At 31.2% G+C, this 17,455-nt stretch overlaps 2 protein-coding genes across 2 annotated transcripts in view; both read left to right on the forward strand.

Moving 5' to 3' along the window:
- LOC129219854 (gastrula zinc finger protein XlCGF71.1-like) overlaps positions 1-17,455 on the forward strand; it is a 246,465-nt gene that overhangs the window by 188,898 nt on the left and 40,112 nt on the right. The window lies entirely within an intron of this gene.
- Positions 28-16,511, forward strand: LOC129219853 (gastrula zinc finger protein XlCGF57.1-like). The gene is made up of 2 exons (XM_054854164.1): positions 28-248; positions 15,383-16,511. The coding sequence occupies exons 1-2, from the start codon at positions 28-30 to the stop codon at positions 15,762-15,764; spliced, it is 603 nt and encodes a 200-aa protein (XP_054710139.1). The 3' UTR covers positions 15,765-16,511.

Genomic DNA, 17,455 nt, shown 5'->3' on the forward strand with positions numbered 1-17,455 from the left:
TGTGAACATTGTGATAAAACTTTTCGAATGCAAAAAAACCTTCAAGCTCACATAAAAACTCATTTCAATGAAAAGCGGTATTGTTGTGACTATTGCCCAAGCACATTTACTAGAAAGAACAGTCTTCATCGCCACATGGTTTCCCATACTGATGAGCGTCCGTTTAAATGCGAAGTTTGTTCCAAAGCATTTGCACGCAAAGATGTGTTACGTGGCCACATGGTTATACATTCAAGTTTGGGTTTTGAGTAACTCTTCCTGTTACTTGAAAATTCCATATTCAAATCTTGTAAAATTCTCTGAATGTGTTGTTTAATCAATTTATTAGTGTTTTCTTTTCTTATCTTGTAATTATTTGTATTCATAGTTTATTTTTATAGCATATACTTTATTTAAACGCTTCAATAATTAATCATATTCTTATGGCTATGTAATTTCTATCATTTCATTTTGTGTATTGGTTGAATCAGATTTTTTTAAATGGGAACTTCCCAGCGTTTTTAGTTGCTTTACTTGAATTAACTGCTGGAATTTCAAATGTGAGAATTTTATATGGATTTCGCATGCACCACCACTTTTTGTTTGTACCTGAAAAAAATGTTGAGAGTAAGACTCAACAAAGAAGCTCCTGAGATAACTTGATGTTGAGTCATACTCAACTAGAGTGCTGATTAAGATGCCAAATGCATGTTGATTTAGGACTTCTAGTCACAAATGAAAACAATCAGATATATTTAGCTAAAATATGATAGAAACAAAAAGCATGAGAAAAGCATAAATTGTCAAATGCAGCATGCTGCCTTTTTTTTTTTTTTTGATTTAATCACCTGTAATCATAGTATATCAATTTAGTTTTATTACAGATACTATCATTTTTAAAATGCAATTGTATTATTTTTAGTAAATGAAATTTTTTTGATTAGTAATGCATCTATTTTGCTGCTAAAAAGTCTTTATCCTTAAAATGCTTCACTTCTGCATTGCCAGGAATGAGTTATTTATTTAACTTGTTGATCTTTTATAATATTATGAAAACATAGTCATTCTGAACCTAAAGAGTTATATTTAGAAAGTTACAGAAACTATTTTTGTGTTATTTATTTTTTTACATAAAGTATGAATGTGGTAAAGTGAAATGTTTTGAACGTGAAATGGGGAATTTGAATCGAAGAACACCGAGATGCTAATCCCATGGCCGGACAGCTAGAAGATCTCCTTTGCAGATTGGAAGAGGACATTTTACATAGTTTACAATGCTGTACTTGTCTTCCCCTCAGGTGAGGGATCAGGTATGTGGGACCTTGACAGAAAAGTATTTTCGAGAGCAAGAGAAGTACATGAGAAGTAAGTGAGAGTATTATGTTGCATATACAAGCGCAAGTGCATTGTGGTTTTTAGTGGGAAATTAAATTTAGTGTCAAACCTTTAAGCTTCAAAACCCTCTTCAGTGTAAGCAATAAACAAATACCTTTGTGCCAAGGAATAACAGGAAATATCCAATGTTAGCACAAATAAATAGGCTAACGAATTCTGTAATCTGTTTATTTGTGCTAAACAACGTTGGATACAGGGTTCGTACGCTCCTTCAAAACTCCTCCAGTGCTCCTTCATTTATAAATTTTTTTTGAAAGGGCCCTTCAAACTCCCTCATTTTGGTTTTAACTCCTTCAAAACTCCTTCTTTTTTAGAGAGTTCAAGACTACGTAATCTTCCTCTATAACAGAAACTTAAAATACTTCAATTGACAACTAACTTCATCACAAAGGCGATTTTAATGTAGTAATTTCGTGCATTTATTTTATTTATTTATTTATTTATTTTTATTTACAAATTGATCATAGTTAATTCATAAAAGTTGAAGGTGAAAATTTTATTAAGATACTAAGACATTCCATAAGTGAAGTAAAACATGCTTAAATGGTGCTTGGCTATTTTTTCAAGTTTTATGATTATTGTTTTTTCCTCCACCACACTCTCAGCAGCAAAAGTCAAGTTGTCTAATTATTAATTTAAATATTTAGAACTACATAAGTAAATGTACTACATTAAGTGATTCCGTTAAAAAACCAATTGTTTAGTTAATTGCAGTTATGATATTGTAAAAAGGGTCATCCACAAGTGATGTCATGCTTTGAGGAGGAGACGGGTTCATGAAATTGTGACAAGGGGAAGAGAGAGGGTGACAAAAAGTGACATCACACAGTTATTGTAACAATATGTTTGTAAAAAATATGATGTGACAAGAGAAGTTTGGGGTGAAGTGTGACACTTTGTGATAAAGGGTGCTGATGGTCAAATATATTGAAAAAAGTGACATTTAATGACACTCCATTAGTACTCCGTTAAAATCCCATTTTACTCCTTCAAAACTCTTCCAAAACTCCTTCATTTTATTTCTGAAATTGAGTATGAACCTTGTGGATATTTCCTGTTATACTTCTTCAGTGTCATTTAAAAGAGAGCAACCCCAATTATATTGTTACATGATAAAATCAAGATATTCCATTTATCCTTGTTTGTTTTCTAAGGTGAATATTTACAAGATGTTTTGGTAAATTTATACAGATGTTATCAATGAATAATACCAATATAAAATAAATAATATCAAATAAATCAAATTGTATCACAAAAATAAAGGTGTAAATAATATATTGTAATATGAAAAATATTGAGACTTTATCAGATCCTGAAGGAAAAAAGAATATAACTGTCTTGTGTGCGTCTTTTATTAGAATGAATTTTTTAAAAGAATATATGCAAATTTGTATTGTTTGTTTTAATTTTGCAAATGAAATAATTTTAATTTATTGAGTAAATCAAATATATTTATTTTTTAAATTTAATATTCTTCTCAAGACATGATAAAAATTCATTACCATGGCATAGCAAAGGAGGTGTGCATTTTAGTGTATCATGAGTGTGTGTTTTTCTCAAATGACAAAAAAAGATTTTTGGACCAATATAGAATAGATGTCATTGTAAAAGCATAAAATATCATATGCAAGTTTAAAGCAACTTAACATTATTGCAGAGTTATATTTATTATACTATGCAAAAGTTGGCATGTAACATTGCTAACATTGTTGTCACAGTACAGTCAGGGCCACAACCAGAAAATAATTTTGGGGAGGGTTTAAAAACTTTCGTGCGGAGCTTTGCGCTATTTGTGCTAATGTTCAAGTCGTCGGGTTATCTAGTATGAAAGCGTTTTATGCAATTAATATACAAATAAAAGACATTTCAGTTTTGGAACAATTTTTTTTGGAAATTTTTAAATATAAACGACCATTTAAATGTCAAACCGAACTTTTGGGGGGCGGGGGGTTGAACCCTAAGACCCCCCCCCCTTGTATATGACCCTGAGTACAGTGGAACTCGCTTATAGCGAGCACAAAGGGACTGCGATATTTGCTTTTTATTATCGAGTACTCGTAAAAAAACGGGTTTGTGAAAAAAATCATAAACATTTATACATGCTTGCTTTGTTACGTTTATATTTCTGTACAGTGCCAATGAAGTTACTTATTTGATTTGAACCGTCTTATTGTCTCTTTCTTGTAATTGTTTTGGAGGAACTTTGCGTCCAGAATCATCATTTGCACCAGTGGCTTCAAAATAGTTTGAAGTTTTTCTGTGCTTTAGAAACCAAGTATGTCGCGGGCTATTTAACTTCAAATTCTTCACGTTAGTTCTTATGGTGGATGCTTTCTTTTTTTTTTCTCTCTTGACTTTCAGGTACTGTATTCTCGGATGTATATCTCGGAAACAATATCATTCTCTTCAACAAATAAGTAATTTTTAAATGCTCCTGCTACTAATTTTTTTTAAAAAAAGGCCATGTCATCACTTGTTTTAATGATTCATGTCTTATCTCTAATTTTTGGTTGAATTAAAATAGTTTATGGAATATTTCCTAAAATAGAATAATCATTCCTTAGGAGGAAATCTACAGACATTTTATGAATTACAAAAATATTGCTTGCTTTAAACAGGGTTCGCCTGGTAAAAGCGAGTTTCATTCCCATAGACTTAGCATTGTACCAACCAAATCTTTTTGATTTCCTTGCTAAATCTGAGTTCTCGTTAAAACAGGGCTCGCTATAAGCAAGTTTGACTGTAGTTGATTAATTTTATTTAGAATTAGTTATTGGTAATCAATTATACAATTTAATTGCTTCAGTCCTAAATATTTTTATGAAGCTCTATCGGTTGCTCATTCTAACCAGTTTTCTATTTTCCTAACAATGTTTGTATTTGTTGGATATGAACATACAAAAAGCCTTTCAGAAGGCTTAGAATAAGAATTCATTTTGATTTTTAAATGTTTTTAATAATTTGTTTATGTATGACTTTCTACCTTTTTGTTGTTGTATGAAGGATGCTGTATGAAGGATTAATAAAAAATATTTAAGATTTTTATTTTGAAATCTATATATTTCTTAATTTTGTTACTTCAAAATGTGATTAAAATATCAAGATGAATAAAATTTATCAAAAGAAAAGTGAGCTGAATAAAATTTTTCAAAAAAAAAAAAAAAAAAGAAAGAAAAAGGCAATTAACATTTTTAAGTGAATTGATTTTTTTTTTTTTTTTTTAAGTATTGTTCTGTGTTTATGCAGAAGTTTGATCAGACCTCATTTGGAGTATGCTGTTCAATTTTGGTCTCCTTTTCTCTCAAGACATTTCTTTATTAGAAAGGGTTCAAATGACGACTGCTAGACTAAAAGAACTTTGAGATTTAGATTAGGATATAAAACTTAAAGGGCTCATTATCTGTGGTCTTCAGTAAAAGAAGAGTTAGAGAAGGTTAATTCACACAGTTGTTTTAATTTATGAAAATGCACTATGTAAATGTGTTAAATTTTTGTAGGGAAAGCAGGACAAAAGGCCGTTATTTTAAGCTATTCAAATCTGAGGCTAATCTATGAAATATTACTACTTCGTTACGGATGTAGGCATTTGGAAAAGCTTTCCTAGAGAGGCTGCAGTGAGCTAAGGGGTAGATAGATGTAAGACGGCCATTTGAGTTTTACCGCGAACTGATCTAGGACTTGCCTAGTTTGGCCCAGAGCCTCTTGCTGTTCAGCACTTTTGAATATTTGTATTATGTTTTATTTCTGAAATTGTTACACTTGAGAAAAAAAAAGTACTCAATTAAAATTGTAATTGTGCTATTTTCTTCATTGGAATAATGTGTAGTTTGAAAAAACTAGAAATTTTATCAAGTATAGCAGTTTGTACTTGTTCTTTTCATTTTACGATGTAAACATATCGTTAAATAACTATAGTTGGAGCAAAGCTAACTAGTTAGCATTTTAAAAGCTATGAAGAGCCTTATCTGACCATTACCACACAACCAAGAGAAGTTTGCTTCAACTATACTACCGTGGGAAGGTAAACAGAAGTAACTGCAAATTTTTATTTTTGTTTTTAAAAATTTTTTTCATCCATTGTATTTAAGCTTTATTGTTCAAACTTGCTTATTTGGTTTCTGCTGAAAATGAAACACGAAGAGTCTAATTTTAACATTTCCCTATTGTTAGTACAGAATCCGAAACGCGTTTCTGCAAACACCTTAAAAACACATTTCTGCAGATGTTGGACTTTACTTTGGTATGGCAGTTTAGAGCTTTTAATGCAAAAATTTCCTTTGCCATTTTATGCATATTTTCTCCAGTGAAAAAGAAACTCTGAACTTTCTTAAATACAAACGTCATCTGGAAAAATAATGAAGCTCCTTGAACATAAATAGAAATTTTAAAATATTTATAACTAACGTAAAACATTTTTGGCAGGCACAATTTGCATAGGATAAGATTAAGGTGCTTTTTCATTGACTAGCAAGTAGCAAAATGCTAGTTAAAAAATATGCTGTAGTGAAAATTTTTGGTTATTGATATGCTTTTTTACATTTGTCTCTGTTAAACATAATAGCGGTTTATGTTATCAATCTCTTATTCTTATTAAAATCACTGGGTGCCGATATTTTCTATTAGTTTGCTAAAAGTATCCCTTTACTTGGTCATTATACTGAAATGGTATTAGTTTTCGAATCGGTTACTTGATTTGATTATGATCGTAGAGAAAAGTTTAAGGTTAACAATGCTGCATTTACTTGTCAGATTCACAGCATTACATTCTTAAAAAGGACTTTACACTGGATTTAGACACAAAGAGTTTTTGGTATTTACTAGTTAATCATTGAAATTAGTAATAGGCAAACACAGGGGAATGGAACCATTAGATTGATGAGAAATGCTGATGGGAATGGTGGGAAATGCCGACTGTTTAGGTAAGTTTCTTTCTGTTTGTTTGTTTTTTGTTTTGTCTTCGAATTTCAAATAACTGATTTGTTCAAAAAGTCTTACTATTTCCATGCTTAACACATATTTTTAGTTTTTATGAAAAGTGCTGTGTGTGATTTTAAATCGATATTTTTATTTATTTTTGTGATGATATGTGCAGCAACTGCTTATTATATGCTTGCAAAAGCAGTACCTCATGATATTTTTACCAAATGTGTTTAAATACAGACATTAAAAAAAAAGTTTCCTTGGAAAGAGTTTTGCATAGGTGTCAAGTTAAAATATTAGAGCATAGAAAATCTTATTTGACTTAAAAAGAATCTTAGTGAAGTTGTGCTATTTCGCATTGAAAAAGAATGTTTGATGATAATTGAAAACACTTCAATTTAAAAAAAAAACTTTTATGCCAAAAAAAAAAAAAAAAAAGCATGCCTAACAAAATTCTTCTACTACTGCCCCCCCCCACCCCCATGGTGACATATATATAATTTCATTAACCGTTTAACCGCCAAACTATTGACGGAAGGTCAAATTTGAGTAATTTTTTGAAATTATGTCTATTTATGTCTAGTAAATACAGAAATAAAATAAAATTTCCAGAAAAAAATTTTTTACTATGTTTTTTAGTGTGTTCCATTTTTGGAACATTGGCGCTTTGCATGAATTTTTTTTTTTAGAGAATTTTTTTAAACTAAGAGGTTTTGAATGCGGTTTTTATCTTAGCATACTTTATTGTGGAAAAAATAATATTTTAAATTGCATTTGTGTACATATCAGAATTCAGAAAATCCAATACTGAAATATCTAATGCCCATCATATGAAAGGAAGCGTTGCTGGTGAAGTCGTTTGTCGCAATGGAAACATTTCTTAGTCGTATTTTTTTGCACACCGCGCAACGTCCTTGGGATGCAGATACAATATAATGTCCGTCAGACATTCTTGACCGTTTATGTAAATGACAACGAGGCCCTGGAGGACTTTCCACTCGTACTTTTCTTCTTAGGAGGTGAGTTGTTATTTCTCTTCGGAACTCTAAATGCTTCATCTTGACTTCGTGTAAATCACAATGAAGTAACCAACTAGCTACAACTGAAATATTCAGAGCATTACTAAAAAGATTCCACCACCATTTTTTACTCCTCAAATGAGGTCTGTAGCTCCCTAAAAGTTTATCCAAGACGTTCACACCCCCCATTCCTTCATTGTATCTCTTGATAAGATAAGGTTGTGGCACATCTATCTTGCATTTCTGCGCATTTGAATAATGTTTTACAGATGCAAGTGGCTCATGTGTATAACAATTAGATGCTACTGTAACCACTGCGTTATCATTCCAGCTGCACATGTACACTGATCCATCAGATTGATAGTCAAAATTTCCTCGATCTTCTTTAGAAAGGGCTTTTTTTGGATTTCAGTGGACAATGGGCAGTTCGGTTAACGAATTGTTCCTGTTGCTCGTACACCTTTTTTTGATAGCTGAGAAATTAAGTCATATGATGTAAAAAAAGTTATCAAAGTATACTTCATGCTTAGACGTGTCACTCAAAACTGATAATAGATCATTTACAACTCTGGATCCTAATTGCACATCAGGGGATCCTTCTTTTTTACCTGAATAAATCTCCATGGAATATGGGTATCCACTTGAAGAGCACAGCATCCAAAATTTTGAAGCCAAATCTTATTGGTTTTCCTCTAATAAACATTTTACATGAATGCCGACCGTAGTAGGGCTCCCTAGATTCTATGCTCAATTTTTCATGAAATACACCAACTTGTTGAAGGTTTTTACACAATTGTTCGTAAGTAAGGTATACTTTTCCAAGTTTGTCATTTTGTTTTAATTCATGGTTGTCCATCCAATGAAAGTTGTTTTTTATTCTTCGAAAACGATTTCGATGCATAACTGTTGGTACAATTGGCACAGATGTATCTTCTGCATTGCTCCAATACAGAAGGAACGGAATGGTACCCACTCAATAGCAGCAAACTAAAAAATTGTAGGATTTTATCTCTGTCAACATCTATTGATTCTCCTTTTTGCAATGCATACAAGTTTGTCGTATTTGCTAAGTGTTCAACATACTACAAAAGTAAAGTTAAAAAAAAAAAATCAATTGGAGATAAATCCACTATATCCGGAAATGCGTGTCGAATCGGTTCAATACTTTCTGACGAAATCAGTTTCTGAAAATTAGCTTTCTTCTCCCAAGTTAAATCCATTTTCATTCTTTTTCTACTTTTATTTCCTGAGAATTCCAACTTTTTCTTTTTTTTTCCGTTTTCACTCGCTTTTTACTTTTATTATCTAATGATTTCAGACTTTGTTCTTCCTCTGATTTTTTTGTTAAATTTTCACGAGAGTTGGCGGAAAAAATGTTCACCTGTCCACATACATCAATTGATGTAATAAGTTGTGACTCGTCTTCTAGAATGTCTTCTTCCTCAGTGATATTGCCTGGTTCATAAGGGGGTAATTGGCATATATCTACATCTGACAAATCCGAATCTGACAATGTCTCTAAATAAGTCACAGCTTGTTCTACAGTAAGAAATCTTGTAGACATTTTTTAACATTTATGAACAGTTGGTATACGTCAAACAGAATTTCGTTTCGCTCGAAAACAAAGCTAGCGAATTATTGAACTGCATTTAAAGTATGAAGAATAAAACGCTCACTAATATTATTTTTTATTATCACGTGACAATGCAGCTGTCCGAGCAGGTGTGGATTCGGAGCCATATAGTCCGTCAAACAGTAGACTGTTATTATTTTCTTTGCTAATGAAACGTCATATCCTTTCAAAATATAAACTTACTTAGTTTTGCCAACATCTACATCAGAGTACATTCAAAATGAGAAGAAAAAAGAAACATATTACGAAAAATGAAATTTCCCCTTTGAAGTCGAACGATTTACTTCTTGGAAATTTGACTCCGTAAAGTGTCAATGTTCCAAAATTGGAACATGCTATTTTGAAGGGGTACACCTTTTGGAAATATCATTGTACATTTCCACAAGCATTTTAAGATCATACGTTGAAGTATTTTTCACAACTATAATAAATATCAGCACATTTTCTGAAAAAGCCAATTTTTGGTAAATTTTATAAGAAAAAGTTGCAAAAAGCTAAAAAAACACTCATCTTTGAAAAATCGCAATAAATAATTGAAAATATATAAACAATCAAGCAGGAAATCAAAAAATACTTTGAAATAAGACTAAACTGTGTTTAAAAAAAAGTTGCTTATTTTAATGTTATTTCTTGGGAAAATGTTCAGTTAAATATGATGTTCCATTTTTGGAACATTGGCGGGTAAACGGTTTTAATTGAACTGTAGTAAAATGTTTAATAAAAAGTACCATAAATGTTCGTTTTTGTATGCTTAGAAAACACTTTTTTGCAATAATCTGGGAACAACAGCTCATTTCCAAAAGTTTCAGATAGGGGTGATGCAAGTTCGACATTTTTTCTGCTCTGACTGATTTTTACTTCTATCAAGATCTTATATGTTTATTGTGCATTTAAAAAAAGTAAATAAATAAAAAATAAAGACGTCTATATTGCAGCCTGTTCTCTTAAATCTGCTGAGATGTGGACAATAAAATTTCAAGTAAAATGTTGAGTTATAATTAGAAGGGAAATAACATTACAAAGTCTAAATATTTATAAGATTAACATTTAATTTTTATATTTTTATTTAATGGTTTGATTTGCATCAGTATAATTTTAATGAAGAGTCCATATGACAGGTTTCACATTTTAATGATTGGGAGATAGTTAGGAGGAATAGGATTGCTCTGCATTTAGGCGAAAATTAAAAGTGTAAAATTTTTTCTAGCTTTTCCCAGTAGAAGTTGGAGCAAAAGTCTAAAGCTGTTACATCTGCTGAAAGCTAGAAATAACTTTGTGAATTCTTTTTGGCATTAAAGCTCCCATTCCTCTCGACTCTCCGCTGCCATTTCCTATATTTTTCATTAACTTCATTTAAAAAACTAGTTTCACCTTTTAGGTTTGATCTAAACATTTGTGTATTATGTCTGAAATTTTACTGTTTTGGTGCTAAAAATGTTTATTGTACATAGAACCAAAAAATTTGAAAAAGTATTAGTTTTCTTTGAAAATGATGGTAATAATGTTGCACTATAATTTTGCTAAATGTGCAATCGAATTGATGGCTTGAATTTTGAAAAATTCTAAATCCCCCAAAACATTTGATGCCTATCTCTGCGAATTTGAGGGAGTTAATTTTTTTTTACTCCTATACCCAACAAATGCCTAATGTTTAGTTTTAACATTGCATTTCAGTGTTGGGAGCTCCGTTGCAACCTGTTCTACATCACTGTCCACGTTGCTTCTTCGAAACGGAACAGTTTGTTTGTCTGCAAGAGCACATGTTGATTCATGAGCAAGAACCTGCGCATAGGTGCAGATATTGCCACAAGAATTATGCCTCTCGTAGTGGGCTTCAACGTCATATGCGTACTCACACGGATGAACGTCGCTATAAATGTGAAATTTGTAAAAAAGCCTTTTTTCGAAAGGACACTTTAAGTTCTCATATGATTGTACATTTAATGTAAAGTATTCTGTTCACTTTTTTTCCCTTCCTTTTTAGGCCTTTTAAATGTATATCTACCCATTTTAGTGTTTTTTTAAACGCTAGTTACCTTGTTGATCATTATTAGTTGTATCTATAATGCAGTTCTAAAAGTTTTCAGTCTTTTAATCGATTTTCCTCTTTTAAAAAAAATTTAAAGCTGATTGAGATAGAATTAGAAGTTAAGAAGTAATAAATGGTCAGTGAATGAGTTAAATGTGGAAAGTTGACGGTTTTTTCTTCTAAATTTATTTAATTTGCATTTTGTGATCATATTTAGGAGAAAAGTGCTACTTAATACCTTATGATGAGAATGAGAAATAGATTATTCTTAAATTAGTGGAATAATTTCTTATTTTGTTTCCTGAAAAATCATTACAATTGGCCATTGTATTTATAAATTCTCTAGCTTTAAACCCTTTACGTAGAAAATTATTATTTTTTACCCTTAATTTTGCCTGTTACAGAATGATTTTTGACTGTTTGTATATCATATCCATGTTCATATGTGTAAGGTATTTTTTTTTCAACTTTCGTATGGTATCCGAAATATTCATTTTGATCAATCCCAAGTTAATTGTCATAAGTTTGGTGAGGTAAATGTGCAGCTCAAAAACCATGTGGTGGAAGGTTGAAATTTCATATGTAGAGTTTGCGTAAGAGTTTTTGCAGGAAATCCATGTTAAATTCAATGCAGAGTGAACTGTTGATCATAAATTAGTGACAACTTATTAATAATCTTCAAGTTGACAGCCAAAATGAGCTGCCAAACATGGTGTCAGTTCGTATTCTCCCAACTTTAAAATTGTTGATACTATTTGTAGTATAAATCTTTGTAAAAGTTTGTTTTGCATTAGTTCCAACTTAACCATTTGTTCTTAGCCATATTGCTAATCATAGCATAATAGTACATGGACATTTAAGCAATGTTATGACCAATAATACCCCCCCCCCCCACCTCTCCCCACAAGTTTAATTCTAGCTGTGCTAATAATAAAATGAACTGCGGACTAAAGCCTGCATTATTTTTCAACTAGAAAGTAGTACAGAACACAACGTTTATGGTACAGTATTATTATAATAGTTTGCATAAAAGTATATTGGAAAAAAAAAATTACTTGCGAATTTCTGTAATAAATGACTTACATCATGTTATTTTCCCTTTTGCCAAAAAATTGGGGGGAAAAGAATACAGTTGCGAAAAAGAAAAAAATACAAACATTTTTCTTTAAATTTGAAAGGCTGTTCTCATGAGTACATGCACTCATTCTTTTGAGTTATTCGACATTGATTTTTCAATTGCTGTACAAGGAAGTAGTGTGGTGTCCACATCTGATTTTTACTTCCTTTTACAAAAAAGGAAGTATTGTATTCGCGAAAAAATTTTCACTCAAGAATCGCCCTTAATTTCCATTTTGCTCACCCCCAAATGAATGTTGAGTTTTTTTTTCGATTCGACCACATGCGGAAAAGTGCCTAAGAATGTATAGACACGCGAAATATCCATTTTGACCATCACCGAGGTAATTACAACGACTTTTCTCGTGACGTCTGTATGTATGTGCGTATGTGTGTATGTGCGTATGTGCGTATGTATCTCGCATAACTCAAAAATGGTATGTCCTAGAAAGTTGAAATTTGGTACATAGACTCGTAGTGGGGTCTAGTTGTGCACCTCCCCTTTTGGTTGCTTTCGGATGTTCCTAAGGGGGTCTTTTGCACCTTTTTGGGGGGAAATCATTGTTAATATCAATGCAAACTTAAGTGGTGTTATAATTTGGTAAACACTTGGTGACGTATCGCCAAGCTTTTGGTCGCCAAGTTTTTTCGCCAACTTGGCGACGATTTTTTTTTTTTTAAATAACTTGGTATTAACTTGGCCACCGATGGAAATATTTAGAGAGTTAATCATTGAATCACATTATTTTTATTTATTTTTGAAAGTACAGTAATTCATTTTCAAAATTATTTTTTGGCAACAGGGGAAAAACAAACGATTTCTTTTTTCTTACTTTTTTTTTTTTACTTAAGTATTATTTTCCCGAAAGAATTTTCACTCAAAAATCAACTTTAATTTCCATTTTGCTCACCCCCTAATGAATGTTGAGTTTTTTTTTTTTTTTTCAAATCGACCACATGGATAAGTGCCTAAGAACGTATAGACACCCAAAATATTCATTTTGACGATTCCCGAGTTAGTTACAACGAATTTTTTCGTGACGTCTGTACGTACGTATGTATGTGCGTATGTACGTATGTGCGGATGTGTGTATGTGCGTATGTATGTCGCATAACTCAAGAACGGTATGTCCTAGAAAGTTGAAATTTTGTACGTAGACTCCTAGTGGGATCTAGTTGTGCACCTCCCCTTTTGGTTGCATTCAGATGTTCTTAAGGGGGTCTTTTGCCCCCTTTTGGGGGAAATCATTGATAATTTTGATGTAAACTCAAGTGGTGTTATAATTTGGCGAACACTTGGCGTTATATCGCCAGTCTTTTGATCGCCAAGTTTTGTCGCTAACTTGGTGACAAATTTGGCGATTTTTTTTAAGTTTTAAATCTGGTTTCAATTTGGCCACTGTAGGAAATATTTACAGAGTAAACTATTAAATCACATTAAAATTACCAATAATGGGAAAATGACATTAAATTGGAGTAAAAGGAAGTCATGTGATTCACACATCAGCTCGTTTGTTTTAAAATGTTTTTCAAATAGGTTGCACGCTATACTGTAATGTCTTGATGTGTAACCATATATAGTTCATAAGCTTTTAATATATGGAACTAATTATCCAAAAAAAAAACAGTAGCATATGTTTTAATTATTTGTTACAATAAACTTTTAGCATTTATTAAAAAATATCAGTTTAGGTTTTTTGACTGTTCCTTTTTTATGTCTTGTTCTGTATACAAAAACTGTGAAACATAAATGTTTCATATTTCCCTGTTACAATATTCTGTAATAATTTTAGGAAATTGATTTTTATAAATCTTTTATTTATTTTTTCACATTTAAGGAGTATTTGAATGTACATCAGAAAGTTATGCTGAAATATAAAAAAGTATTTCCGTACAGTATAAATTTTTCATAAAAGGGAAGTTTAATAGTTAGGAGAGAAATTTTCCCATTGTCATTAGTTCAATCTTAAAATAAAAGTGCATCTGTATTTATGCATGTGATTTCTGAAACATACATTTTTTTTTGTGAAGAATCGAATTATGTTTTTCTTTCTTTCTTCCTTTTTCTTTAAAATGTTTTCTTTTTGAGTAGAAATTGCTTTACATTTTATGAAAGTGGTTTAAATAAATTGAAAAAAAAAGAAAGAAAAGAAAAGAAAAAAGGCCAAAATTAATTCATGCATGTGTCAATTTAAGATCAGAACTTTAACTAAATGAGCCCAAAATTTTATAAACCTTTTCTTTGTTTTACACATCAGGTTCCTGAATGCCAGGAATTACGTACTTAAATGTTTCAAGTTTGCTAAATTTTAAAATTAAAAAAAAAAAAAAAGGATCTTGTTGTCTTTTGTTGATTTGTTTGATTTTGATAAACTATTTTTTGGTCTTTCCTTTGGCTTCTTGCTAAGTTAATAATATTAGTTAATGTCATGTGGAAATTCATTTCAATCTTTTTTTTTGAAGGAAAAGACTTAAGTGCTTTCATTTTAATTATTATTTTTTGCACCCTTTTTATGGCTGTATTACCTTGTTAATTGCAAATGTAATCCACCCCTTTTTCCTGGGGAATTCCCCCCTCCCCAAGAGGTAGGTATAAAGGCTATGTCATCAATGTGCAATGCATGCAAAGTAGTAAAATATGTACATATGTAATACGTTATTTATCACAAAGCCAAGAGACAAGATCCCACTTTCTTTTGATGACAGACCTGTCTGGAAATTTCAATTTATAGGTCTCATGGCAAATTTAGTAATTCCCATTTGTCGAGCTTGAATATGCCACCTTGTGGTGATTTAAGAAATTAGCCTAAGAGGTCAAACATTTCAATTTTACACCGACATATCAGAAATCTCATCGGTCAGGTATAAGTCGGTGTGTCTTTGTTTTGCCTCTTACAGCAGCCATTGACCTGGGACAATAGTACTCCCTCTAGTTTAATGGAACTGAGAATAAATTTTTTATAAGTAAAGTAGGATTGTGGTGGGATGAGAGTTCTAATAATATTGCTCAGTTGATATTATAAATAGTTTGATTGACTCTAAGAAATTGAAGTGAATTTTCTGTGTGTTGTTCTGTATTTAGGGGGGAGGGGAGTAATTGGAGATAATTTTATTTTAATCATATGGAATTCCAGTAAAAATTTTTCTGATGTTCTTTTTATATTGCTTTGCACTTTGTGCTTTATTGGTCTTGGATCATTTTTGCTTTAGCCCTTTTTTTTGACTGCTTGTTGATGCCTGCTTTGGCTATGATGATTGAGAATTTACTATTATCAGTAACTAATTGCTTATTTTATTTGCTATTGCAGGTGATAAAAGTACCTTATCAAAAAACTCGACATTTCGTTGCAATTGTTGCTCGTACGTAACTGAGCAATGGTGGGCGTTAAAGAAGCATTTACTTATTCACTCAAGCCCTCATTTATGTGACATCTGCTGCAAAAGTTTCCCCTATAGAAGCAGCCTGTCTCGTCATGCGCGCATTCACACCGGAGAACATCCTTTTTCTTGCCATGTTTGTGGAAGATGCTTTACGCGTAAGGATGATCTTCAACGTCATTTGCTCATTCATTCCCAAGAGAGGCCTTTCGAATGCGAGTTTTGCTCCAAGGCGTTTGCTCGCAAAGATTCATTGCGTTCTCATATGGTTGTTCATCTGCCAAGCATTGTTTGAGTGTTTTTGATCAAAAGCTGTCAAATCTTATAGTGTTAAAAAAAAAACTGATTTTCATACTAAATGAAGTAATTTGTTTTCTCATTGTTAATTAGACATTTTAATCTTTGCTGCTCACCTTTTACAAATGATGCTGTTTTGACTGGAGGGATTAATTTCTAGTATGCGGGAATAAATACTTAATTGACAAATAGCAATGTTATAATATGAAAAATCTCTATAGAACAATAAAAGTTTTATGAAATGACTAGTCTGTTGAATTTTAACTCTAGAGCTTTTTGTCAAATGAATTAATGTTTTTATAATTATTTTCTTTCATTTACCTCTTAAGTATGAAAGATTTTTGAGCCCATTCATTTGTGTAGGTCAATACCATACACACACTATGTTATTGTATAACAATGTTGAAAGAGTTACTATATACTTAAATGTTTATTTTGTTATTGTCTAGCTATTGCATGAATTACCACAGAAGCTCATTAGCAAAATAATTTTGATGTTTTTGTTCTGTAATTTATAAGTAAACTGTTTTCCAATCAGCCAAGAGTTTTCTAAGGAAATGAAATTCAAACTGATCTGAACAAAAGCAGTATTAATTTTAATATTTTAAACAATATATAGTTCTTTGTAGCAATAAGCTCTTTAAATAGAATATCTATTTTTTAACCGATCTTCAAAGTTAAAAACTCGAAAATGTGAGAAGTGCAGTAATATGCATTTATTTAAAAAAAAAAGCTGTTTTCATGCATTTATGTGCTTTAATGTCGAAAAAAGCAAAAGGACGCATTTGCAGATACACATTTGCACCAGGGGTGCCCATCACCCCAAGTTCAATGGCACAAATTCCCCCCCCCCCCCCCAAATTTTTCTCAACTCTCTTTCTCTTTTTTATTTTTAGCTTTCTTTTTTTTATTTGATTTATTATTTTTAAAAAATTTATTAATTTATTTTTAAATTTTTTAATTAATTTATTTTTTAATTTATTTATTTTTAATTATTATTTTATTAGAAAGTTCTGTTCTACACCAATAACATACGCACACACAGCAACTAATAAATAAATGAAATAAAATATGAACAGAATAAAATAAAGTAAAATAAATAATTTGATTTAAAAATAAATCAGTAAATGAATTTAAATATATAAATTTAAAAAAATTTAAAATCCCCCCCCCCCCCAAAAAAAAATTTTTTCATGGTGCAACTTGCAGCATAATCCCCCGCCCCTGTGAGCGCCCCTGATTTGTACACAATCCAGTCTCTATTCATAGATGTCTATAAATCAGATATTAGTGTCCTGTCCAATGAGGATTCGGATTAACTGATTGTTTTCTGACCATATTTCCCATTTGAATTTATTTGTGCGCTGAAGACATGGCAAGTAAAACATACTATAAAGACCATAAAGTAACAGACTCCAACTTTGCAAATTTATGGTGACCTAAAGATGATTTGGACAAAATACTTCTAAGATTCATTAATTTAAATTCACTACCTGGAGAATAGCATAATTAGTACCGGAATCAAACAATCATGTTTTGAGTAATTAAATTATTAGTTTTAAATCATAATGATAGCTATGAAACTCAAGGTTTAAAAATGTCATAATATTTTCTAAAATATTTGATATTTTGATATATATTCAATATTTTCAATCTACACTAACTAAATCCTTCTAATAGTTACTGCAT

The sequence above is a fragment of the Uloborus diversus genome, chromosome 4, assembly GCF_026930045.1.
Source record: "Uloborus diversus isolate 005 chromosome 4, Udiv.v.3.1, whole genome shotgun sequence".
NCBI classification, from domain to species: domain Eukaryota; kingdom Metazoa; phylum Arthropoda; class Arachnida; order Araneae; family Uloboridae; genus Uloborus; species Uloborus diversus.

What these genes read in the sequence shown, in the direction of transcription:
- LOC129219853 (XM_054854164.1), top strand. Translation starts at nt 28, where the DNA reads ATGCAAAAAAACCTTCAAGCTCACATAAAAACTCATTTCAATGAAAAG. An exon ending in CATTCAAGTTTGGGTTTTGA is followed by an intron (nt 249 to 15,382) that starts GTAACTCTTCCT and finishes CTAATTGCTTAT; the next exon opens with TTTATTTGCTATTGCAGGTG.